At 46.2% G+C, this 11,691-nt stretch overlaps 1 protein-coding gene across 1 annotated transcript in view; it reads left to right on the top strand.

Moving 5' to 3' along the window:
• The first annotated feature begins 6,444 nt into the window (after positions 1–6,444).
• LOC144108704 (uncharacterized) overlaps positions 6,445–11,691 on the top strand; it is a 227,223-nt gene continuing 221,976 nt past the window's right edge. Inside the window, exon 1 of the mRNA XM_077641876.1 lies at positions 6,445–6,587. Coding sequence (XP_077498002.1) covers positions 6,445–6,587 — 143 coding nt within the window. The remainder of the gene's footprint in view (positions 6,588–11,691) is intronic.

Raw genomic sequence — 11,691 nt, 5'->3', positions numbered from 1 at the left:
CATAGATGTGTCCTTCCGCACACGCCTCGTGATAATATACAGGGTGCTCCTCATAGGACTTTACACAATCTTTAAAAATAGGATTGTTGAGTTAGAAGGGTGGCTTTTTCGACATAGCATTGTCAGCGGTTTAATATACATCGGAACTGAGCTAACCCGACCTGACTAGCAGGCTGGTAAACTAATATTGAATAGTTATCTTTTTAACTAATATTATAAGGCTCTTTAATCAACGAGGCGTGTAACCCAAAGTGAATAACATCCACTTCAGTTTCTATAATTTCGAGAACGCCGTTGCCCGCGGCGCTGTGGCCCAACAAATTTTGGCGATTTCAACGAGTAACGTGCACTGGAGAGGTTGATTTGCCTGCAAGTAACATGTTTCTTGTCGCATGTAATTTGGCGCCATGTAGCCAAAATTTGTTGGGCCGCATCGCCAGGGGCAACCGCACTTTCGTTATTGTAAGAACTAATATTTATGTTATTAACGGCTGGCTACACGCATCTCATTACTTAACCATCCAAGCAACAATTCTTAAAAACTTTATTCTTTATTAGTTAATCAGCCTGCTAGTTAGCACTACTAAACAGTATTCCGATGTATTACACTGCTGACAATATTATGCAGAAAAAAGCCCTCTTCTAACTTGAAAAGCATATTTTTAAGACTTTTGTAAAGTCTTAGGTGAAACATCCTCTGTATGACGGATGCATGGCTTGCGTTGCGAGGGTCTCTTTGAAACGGGATAGTAGCTGGTGCCGCTATGCTGGGTATTGTAGTACATCCACCGCGGTTGAGCAGACGCTACTGGGTCTCTTATCATAGCCGTAGTAGCAGAGTGCAGTTCTGTAACCGGTGGGAGCGTTGCCATGGGAACCACACGAAATGCTATTACCGTGGGCAGAGGAGTTTTAGAAGCGAGCGGAGGAATGAGTAACCGGTTGGCGATTACCACGAAACCGTCCATAATGCGGCTACTGTCTATAAGATGGTGGCTTAAGTTTGTTGCTAGCACATGACATTAAACTAGCGCAGCACAAGGAGGAGAAATAACACACACAAGCGCACGTGCGTTCTTTAGTGCGCCTGTGGGCTGTTGCACTGTTTTTTTTTATCTCGTGGGTACCGTGAAACGATGAGGGCATTGCGAGAGGAAAGGAATGCCCAGACGGAGGATGGCTACCCTGGAAAGAGGAGGGCAGAGCTTAAACTTTCGCTCCACCGAAGAGGGGCTTCTATTGATTCGAGCATAGATGGAGAGAGATAGACAGAGAGAGAAAGCGACTGGCGGCTTGTGTTGCACATCATTTTACACGAACGTAAGAAATAATTTTTAAAGGTCGCTATTTGCTCAGTGAATGTCATAGACCTGAAACAAACTATCCCCACGCTCTGCTAGTGTGGATGTTGTTGTTGTATAGCCTTGGAGCTGAACAGCCAGCCCTGATCTGACCCGTAGTGTGAGGGCGCTGGTTTTCCTTTTTCGGACATTTGTGTAGCGTACGAAATTTGTATTTTTTGCTCGAGTTTTACATCAACCTAACTACGCCCAGTGCAGGGCAAAGGCCTCTCCCATGTATCTGCAATGAATTCTGTGCTTTGCCTGCTGCGCCCACTGTATGCCCTCAAACTTCTTAATCTCTTCCGCCCACCTAACTTTCCGCCACACCCTGCTACGCTTACCTTATTTGGAATCCACTTCGTTACCCTGAAGGACCAGCGGTTATCTTGCTTTCGCAAAGCATGTCCTGCCAAAGCCCATTTCTACCTCTTGAGTTGGACTAGGCTGTAATTAACCAGCGTTTGTTTCCTTACCCACTCTGCCCGCTTCTGGTCTCTTAACGTTAAACCTATAATTTTGCTTTCCATAGCTCGCTGCCTGTCCTTAACTTGAGCTGAACCCTTTTCGTTAACCTCCACATTTCTGCCCCACAGGTAAGTACCGGTAGGCGAAATCTTCAACGACTGAGAAGAAATGTTTCCACCAACACTGACAAGAAGAGATGATTATTTGCTTCGGATTCATAGAGTCTTTACATTCTAGCAGGTTGATCTAGGATCTCTTGTCAATTTTGGTGGGTGCGTTTGGAAGAGGGTATGGCGAGAGCGTTGGATGGCGCAGCTGGTCGGGGGTTACCAAGGAAACCAACCTGAGGGTAGCTGTTGTGGGACGACGAGGAGGGTACTGTGGAAGGAGGAGCATATGGCGAATATGGCGAGAGGTAGCAAAGCGTGACCGGAGGATCGTTATCATGGAAACGAACCGGAGGCTGGTGGAGGGTGCGGGAGTATAGTGAGAGCGGCGGACCGTAGCACTGTTCATCTACGGCAGCTGCTGTCACACGCATCGCCTGAGGATAGGGTCACATGGCGGTGCCACGCGTCCAGAGTGGTGGGCTGGAGAGAGCTAATACAAAAAAATATCACTGACTTGAGTAATTAGGCAAATGCGGACATGTGCGCTAGCATGATGTGTTGTTGATACTCAATGCTGTGATTTAAGGTGCATGTTTTCTGTCTATCTTCTCTGTTAAAGATAGCACACTCTTTAGCGAGCTTACACGGCGCCGCAAACACGAGCAGGACGCCGTATTTTCCTGCAACTTTCTTTAAATTGTGTGACACTCGGTGCACGTAAGGCATGACACACACTGGTTTTCGTTCTTCGTTCGCTTGGTTGTTAGTATTCTTCATCCTCTGTAGCAAGCTTTCGCAAACACAGGCTACCAGTTGCCGCGGATACCCAGCAGCATACCAATATCTCTCAATCTCGCGGTTAAGACGTAAACTCATTTTGTGCTGACATGACTTTTCCAGGGCGGAACGGCAGGCAAGGTGTACGATCGCTTTGATTAAACACTTACTACTTACTACTATCTAGAAACTGGATTTGGCTACCCCTAGGCAATTAATGCGTGATATAAAGCCCTTTTCCTTCACACTTGAAAACATTGAGGATGCTACTCACTGAATCAGGCAGATTAGAATTAGCAGAGAGGCTTACTATCACCAGGTAATCATCAACGTACCTAAAGGTGCGCACAATAAGTTGGTCGTAGAGACTACATTGGAAGCGGTAGTCAAAGGAAGAGAAAAAAATGCTATATAAAACGGGTGCCACGGATGAACTAATGGAAATGCCACTTTTATGAATGTAAAACGGTCCATTGTGGCAGATTGCTGTCGATGCAAGGTAAAATTTCAAAAGTTCAAGGAATTGTTCCAAGGACATGCTGACTGCGTCTCGGAAGCTGATTCCACCATATTATTCTACTTGCTGCTTGGCAGCTGCAAACAAGTCTTCATGCTTAATAGAGTAAAACAAGTCCTCTATGTCAATCGAGAACACCGTGGTGGCAGAGGTTATGTCATCCAAAGTGGCAAGAAGTTGTTTTGATGTCTGCACTAAAAACGAATCCGGTCCCACAACTTTGTCCAGGTGCTTCTTTAGAAAATCCCCTACCGTACGCTGCCAGCTGTTCTTCTCTGATACGATGACACGGAGAGGGCGATTCACCTTTTGGGTTTTTCCTGTAGAGAAAACGTGCAGGAACCAATTCTGATCTTTCTCGACGTCTTTGGCCATTGATTCATGCTGTATCTTTTTCGGAAGCTTCCTGGCACCGTTTGTCTTTTTTCACAAAAATCTATCGGCCTGAAGTTCTTCGTTAACGTCTGCACAGCATTTTATTCTTGCAATTCATCTGGCATAACAACGAAGACGCCTTCTTTGTCGGCTTGGAAGACGGTAAGGGCGTTGTCTTTCAAGTAGTTTACGATTTTCTTTAAAGGAGAGTTCTTTGGTCCACCACTTACAGTGCGGATGAGGCTGTCACCTCTGTCGCCGATAACACGTCCTTTATCTTGGTTAGTTGTGCTAAGGACAATTTGTCACTCTCTTGCTAGAAGCTCAGAGCGGTTGGTCCGTGGTTCAAAGGAGAACTTCGGACCCTTCTCCAGGAGGCTCTGCATATTTCCAGGGATATTGACGTTGCCTTCCACTTAGATGGTCCTGGCTGTATTGCTGGTGGCACGCTTTCGAGATTGAAGCTTCGGCCTCACGTAGTGGCATAGAATTTCGGCGGAACTGGCAGCCATCTTTTTTGCCCATGGCACCCGTTTTATGCAGTATTTTTCTCTCTTCCTTTCACCAGCGCTTGCAATGTCGTCTCTACTACCTATATATTTTGCACATCTTTAGGTACTTTGATGATTATCTTGCGATTGTAAAACTCTCTGCTAACTCTAGTCGGCCTGATTCAGTGAGTAGCATCCACAGTGTTATCCAAGTGTGAAGGAAAAGGGCGTCATTTCACGCATGAGATGCCTAAGGGTAACCAAATCCAGTTTCTGAATGTCAATCTAGAATTTACGCCCTCACATATCTGTTGGTCGCACAACTCCAGAATGAACAAGCAGTTTCTATCCTATGACAGTGCACATTCAATGTTGGTAAAAAGAGCGATAGTTCACCTTGCCTGCCGTTCCGCCCTAGAAAAGTCATGTCAGCACAAAATGAGTTTGTGCGTCATGCCTTACGTGCACCGAGTGTCACACAATATAAAGAAAGTTGCAGGAAGATAGGGCGTCCAACTTGTGTTGGCGGCACCGTGTAAGCTCGCTAAAGTGTGTGCTATCATGAACAGAGACGATAGAAAGCAAAAATGCACCTTAAATTACAACCAACCTTGACTACACAGAATGTGCCAGAGAAGTTATCTATCTATGGCAATACCTGCCATAGCACCTGCCTTTTGCCACTGCGTCACTCATCACCTGCCCACCACCTACATCTTGGGAAGTAATCGATCAGATGGCAAGCGACAAGCGAGCAGTGTCACAAGGCAGGTGCTATGGCATGTGTTGCCATCCGTGGTGCCTGGGTTGGGTTTTGACCCAGGTTGCTCTTCCCTAGCTGCCGCTCACGATTAAATGGGCTGCCGCCTGACACAGTGGGCAGGTTTCCCACCACCCAGTGGGCAGGCGAGGAGCCTGCCGCAATGCTGGCATCACACAACCAAACAGACAAAAAGAGAGAAACAGACACGCACACAACGCCCCAATGCTGGGAATGGCGACAATAAGTGCTAGCGCACTAAAACTCTGTATGCGTGGAAAACTAAACGAAATACTCTAGAACTAAGCAGATATGAAGTCGCTACCGTATGCTCTACCTCAGCATAAAATATGTTTGCCTTAACAGCAGTCGCTGATCACGCTGTGCACAAGCTAATCGTCCTGTCAGTTCTTTCCGCTATATTGCTGAAACAAATCTATCAAACTTGAACGTACTAGCCCCAACTTCTTATTTTACTCAAATAAAAATTCATTGGGTTTTTAAGCTATATCAATTTAGAATCGTGAAATTATCTTTATGCAATCCTCAAACAAGCGTTCACTAACGTCTTTCACATAAATACTGTCATTACCGTCGTTTTCGCTAAACCCTACAGCCTCCGCGAAAGTGGGTGCGTCTTCTGTAGTATATTGTCATACAACTGCAAAATACGCTCAAATGTCTCAACAGATTTACCAGACAATGTTTTCACTCCAGAGCCAGCTCTCTAAGGCAGTTCTTTGCTTTTCGCCTTAAGTCGTTGAGAAGAAAAATGTTGAAAGATGCTTGCCCCTTGGTAGGAAAGCTAGGCCAAACCTTGACAGCATATAAAAGAAAACATCACCTTGCCACCAATGATCCGTTTCATTGAAACCATATTTGTCCCACTGGTAATGTACGGCTATAGATTTTGGACCATAAAGCTCACTCGGGGATGAGCTAAAAACTAATTATTTTCTCCGCAAAGAAGGCTGAGTGCTGAAGAATTGATTGTTTTGAACTGCGGTGCTGGAGAGGACTCTTGCGAGTTCCTTGAAATGCAAGTAGGTGAAACCAGTCATTACAAGCAGTAATCAATCGTCGCTGCTCTTTGAGGGGCCATATTATGAACTATAAGCTCATTACTTCGGCCACTTAATACGAAGAGAGGAATGGCTCTAAAAGACCCTTATGCTGGGGAAGATTTAGGGCACAAGGAGAAGGCAAGCACAGATGATGAGATATTTAGATGGCATCACCGGTGGAATGAAGATGAATTTATGTAACCTCTGTGAGCCAGATGGAACGGAAGGCCCGGCAGGCTGTCGTAAGAAGGGTTTCGAGACGTGGAACACGACTTGAAGACTGAACAGCAATAACAAAAGTTCGCTGACCGCCTTCCCTCAATGGCCGTTTGTCCGATCCCCTCACATAGTTCTTTGTTGCGACTTGCTTTTTCGTTCTCATCCACTATGTCTCTGCTGACGTTCCCTTCGCTTTAAACAAGTCAGGACATTCTATAATGCGTCTTGCATAGACGTAGAGAGGAAGGCAGCTCGGGGAAATATCAGTGCTGCATTCTAGAGCATTTAGCCAGCTTCGTGAGGGGAATTGTAGTGAACGAAACATGCTATACGGACACCTCGCAGACTTGCTGCCCCCTCCCAGTGTCCCTGGCGACCAGGCGCAGCTAGCCCGTGGTGTGGCTCTCAACCCGTCTGCCAGCAAGTGCGCCATCGCCACGCCATCTCAATATAAGGAAGCGGGAGGGTGAGTACCGCTGAGTTCTTCCGCGGCGATATGTGGCTCTCCGTCCGTTAGCTTTGGCTGGTGTTCAAGGTAGTGATCCTCCTTTGCGTACATCTGGAAACTAGCATGAAAATTCGAGTTAGTACATTGAGCACTGTGATCAATTCACTGATTAAGGATGGAACGTTGGGCGAGTTGGTAACAGTTCATAGTGGGTGGAACAGCGCGAACAGACGAGAGACGAGAAGAGAAAGACACAGACAAGCGCTGACTCGCAACTAATGTTTTTATTGAGAACATACATTTCATACCCAAACAACACTTGGCATATCAGTAACATAGCGATTGCGCCGGCACTTACCATGGTTACATCGCTGCACACTTATCAGCCGCAAGGTACAGTCTCATCAATAAAGAGCCTCCCCCCCCCCCCCCCATTACTATCAGTTGATGAATTCATGAATTGAATTCTAACTAACATTAATGGTTAGATCATGATACGTGATCATGGGGTCCTTTGTGAAATTCAGGGAGCCAGATTCCTCCACTGGCCAGTCGATAAAACCTCGTGCTTTACTGTGGGCTGCCTCGTTCCCCGGATTCCCCAAATGGGCTGGGACCCATATCAGTTGGGAGTAATTTGGTGAGAACATATAATAATAATAATTGGTTTTTGGGGAAAGGAAATGGCGCAGTATTTGTCTCATATATCGTTGGATACCCGAACCGCGCCGTAAGGGAAGGGCTAAAGGAGGGATTGAAAAAAGAAAGGAAGAGGAGGTGCCGTAGTGGAGGGCTCCGGAATAATTTCGACCACCTGGGGATCTTTAACGTGCACTGACATCGCACAGCACACGGGCGCCTTAGCGTTTTTCCTCCATAAAAACGCAGCCGCCGCGGTCGGGTTCGAACCCGGGTGAGAACATAGTGGCGTTACGGATTTTAAGGGAGGTGTTTATAATTCGCCCTTTTGCGAAACTATTGATAGCCCTCTTGTGGTCGCTCAGAGTGATGCTCTCTTGGGTATGCGTATGGACGAAGGCTATAGCTGCCTCTTCTCCCGTTTCAGAGGATTTGGTTTTCATTGTTGCGGAGGCTATGTAGTCGCCGTTCTCGCTCACAGCCACATTTACAAAGGCATTCATATGTTTGTATTCTGCCTTATCTACATAATTTGGTCCGGCGCACTGTCTGCATTTATTATGTAGGGTTTTGCCTCGTGCTTGTCTTCAACCCTCGTGGTGTGTGAGGTGCATGTTTTTGGGAAGGGTTTTGATTAATAGGGCTGCAAGTCTTCTTAGGCGTCTTTATTCGTAGGCTGAAAGTTAATGCCAAAGCTTGTTAGAATACCCCTGTCAGCTCTGGAATTGGCTAGTCTGGCCGTTTCAGCCATTAAATGGGCTTCTTTCAGATCAGTATAGGTGTTGTGTATTCCTAACCTCATAAGCCTTTCGTTTAAGGCAGTTAGTTGGAGTCCTAAGGCGGATTTTTAGGCCTACCGTATCATGCTATCCAATCTGTCCTGTTCTGCTTTCTCAAATTTGATATAAGGGGTGGCATAGATTACCCTGCGCAGCGCAAAGCCCTGTACTAGTCGGCAGAAATCAATTTCCTTCACCGCTTGTCTTCTATTAGCTATGCGGCGGATTAATCGCGCCGTCGCTTCTACCGTGGTTTTTAGCTTAGTAAGAGCGTCATTATTCTTTCCATTTGTTTGAAATACAACCCTAGTATGCTCAAGTATTGTACCTCTTTGTAGGACTGTCCACTGAAATACGCGTTTATTTGCGAGAAAAAAGTCGTAGTTCTCCTACGTCTTTGGTTACGTCTGAGCAAAAAGAGTCCAGATTTTTGCTCTGAACAAGTGAGGCCGTATTTCCGTGAGCATGCCTCAATGATGTTCACTGCTCCTTGGAGTGTGTCTTCTATGTACCGCTTGCACCCTTTCGTTACCCAAAGAGAGATGTTATCTCTAAGGAGAAAGATGACTGACGCCAACCAACTTAATTTTGCAGAGAAACACGACGTTTCGGAACCGGGTCGCTCCCTTCCTCATGATGTGACTACGGGAGAGGCGCAGCTTGGCTTTTTAAGCTCTCGTGTCGAAGACCTCCGCGTCAGTGGCCGCAAACCATTGATGTAAGAAAAGGGAAGTGTCCCCACGGAGCGATTAACATTCTCCCATGTCTGTTGGATTTGCCACGACTGGAGTAGAAGCCTCTTGGGCGGGCTAGGTTCAGTTTCCAGTACAATAGTCCCGTCAAAGTCCATTCGGTGGTCGCATGCTTCGCAGTGTTCGGCCACAGCGCTGTGTTGATGGTTCATCTGTGGGATGTCCGCTCTGTGTTGACTCAATCTTTCCGCGAAGTTGTTTGTTTCTTCTACGTACGAGGCCGAAAAAACCGAGCAGGGGATTTTGTATGCTACGGATTGAGCCCTTTTTTTAGGGTGACGGTCCTTCGGGCGGGGGAGCAGGCGTCCAATGGCGGTAGTCGGTTTGTGCGTTGTTAGCACCCCTTCTTTACCGAGAATGCGAGCCAGCGTCTCGCTCACGCCTCTCACGTATGGGATGCAAACGCCTTTTTGATTCTGGCGCTTGCTGGGGAAAAAATGGAGATGTTTGTTTCCTTTTTTTTTGTTTTCGGGTAATGCTTCGGATGAATTAATTGGGGTATCATTTTCTTAGAGATCGGAGACGACTCGGTTCTCCTTGTTTCTTTTTTCTTCATGTGAGCAACACATGGTGTCGGCTCTGTTCAAAAAAGATGTAATGATGTAGATCCCTTGTGGGGAGTTGGATGGCTTGAGTTGAAATAGAGGTATCGTCCCATGTGGGTGGGCTTCCTGTGTACCGATAACCGCAAGCTTTGGTCGTGTCTGGTGAGTAGAATGTCGAGAAAAGGCAGGCTGCCCTGCTGCTCACGTTCAGCTGTAAATCTATTTTTTTGGCGTCAGTCATCGTTCTCCTAAATTAAATTTCCCAGCCAGACTGATTTCTGTCAAATTTTCTTTTGAGTGATGTCAGCTGCATAGAAAGTGCTATGTAGGTGTGGTATTTGTGCCCAAATGGGGGTAATGTTTGATGAGGGAAAGGCTAAAAAGCGCGGCGTACAGGACGGAGCCCTGTGGTGTTCCTTTGGTTCCTAGTGTGATTGGGGCAGACTATTGTTCCGATCGTTATCACTGCTGTTCTATTAGTGAGGAAGGATCGGTAGTAGTTGTAGGTCCTTTCTCCGGGGTTTATTTCTGGAAGCTTTGACAAAATGCTTTGCGGGTGACGTTATAAAAAGCTTTAATAAGGTCTGTACACAATATTACTTTGGTCCCTACTCCCCCGTCAGCTTCGATTATGTCTTTCTTAAGCAGCAAGGGCATGTCCTGGGTAGATATATGGGCCCTGAATCCCAATATCGTTTCAGATAGGAGGTTCATGTCCTCCGCATTGTTTTGGAGCCTGTTTAGGATGACATATTTTTGAATTTGCCTAGGCATGATGTTAATGAAACGGTGCGCAGATTTTTCATGCTGAGTTTCTTACCCGTTGTTCGTATAAAGGTAATTTTCGTGCGTTTCCACTCTTGTAGTATGTTGCCTGCCTGCCAGTATTTTTTCATAAGGTCCGTAACCGCAACGATTAGAGTTGTGCTTAAGTTCCTGAGAGCATTATTTGGTACTTTGTCTGGCCCTGCCGCAGATGTTTTCCGCAGTTTTCCAATGGCAAACCAGACTTCTGCTTCTGCGATGTCGGCGTCTAAACTGGGGTTTGGAGACCCCCGGTACTATGGTTGTATGGTACCCTCACCCGTATTTAGATAGCGTTCTGCTAGCTGTTTGATTAGGCCTTCAGTTGTACCCTCATATTTATGTATGAGTTTATACATTTGACTTTGTTGCACGGGACTTGTTCATTCTGGGTCAAGGAGGTGTCTCAGAAGGTGTCATGAATTGTTATTTCCGAGTTTTCCGTTCATGCTTTCACATATTTGGTTCCATTGTTGTGGTTGGAGCGTGAGGGTATGTTCACTGCTTCTAATCACCCGCCATTTCATACGTTTGCTGCATGCTCATGTGATGACGCTTCCAAGCGCACGAATGGAAGAGGAAGAACACGATTTCAAACTACAGCGTGAGTAGGCAGTAGGCAGTGAGCTGGCAGTTTAATATGCGTTAATGCGGGTACTTGGCGATCAAACACGACGACATTGCAAGCATAGATCAAGAGCTTCGCACCTCGTACAGGCAGGAAATTAAGATTTCTCCAAACTGATTGGTCATCTGAGAGAAGGGTATCAACTGACCGACTTTAAACCGGAGTGGCACTCCCTCTTGGCAATGTGCTCAGCCTTACCTCGCGTCTAGTGCTCTGTTGCTCTGTCTTTTTGCGCTGTGTTTCGTTGCGTTTCCTAAAACCTTGTAAACAATTTGCTCAATGTGAATAAAATTCATCTCTAGTAATAAATGTCATGCTTTAAAAAGTCAACTGTAGCATAGTGGTCGGAAACGACGGCCAGCAGAAGATTTTTTAGCGAAGCCACTGGTTCGGATCTTTTTCCCCCAGCTATGAAGTTTTATGTCTTTATCATCTTCCCACAGTGCGATGCCGGCTTTCCACTGCACTGGGATGCTTATGCTGTCGCCTAAAATAAAACAATATTCAGGTCAATTGAAAATAAAACGCGTCGCTAAAATGCAGCCTATGAGCTGAATATTGGTAATCACTAACTCCCCCGAGTCTGGAGTGAGCGATTCCTGTGGTCGCCTGTCACCACTTCGCGCACTTTAGCGTGCGCTCTCAGACACCCTTATAGCGTGTGGGGGTAGCGGTTTCGGTCACAAAGGAGATGCCGTCGACTCTGCGTGGCAAGCTCAGCCGGGGACCAGCTACCAAGTAAAAAGGGGGTTGGTCGTTTGGTGCCCAGCTTTCACCGGTCGCAAGCCAGAGAATGTGTCGGAGCCAAAGGTTGACAAAACAAAACAAAGTTTACAGAGCAAAGAGACGATACAGAGAATTTCACAATCACTCATACGAGCACATACAAAGCGATTTAAAAATAAAATGCAACTCATGCAAAGTAACAATCGAGAGAGGTTACAATTCAACGAAATCTTTGCACCAAAAGTGCAC

This window comes from Amblyomma americanum, chromosome 10 (genome assembly GCF_052857255.1).
Source record: "Amblyomma americanum isolate KBUSLIRL-KWMA chromosome 10, ASM5285725v1, whole genome shotgun sequence".
In the NCBI taxonomy this organism is placed as follows: Eukaryota; Metazoa; Arthropoda; class Arachnida; order Ixodida; family Ixodidae; genus Amblyomma; species Amblyomma americanum.
Note: the sequence above shows the minus strand (reverse complement) of the source record. Positions and strands in the feature narration are given on the sequence as shown.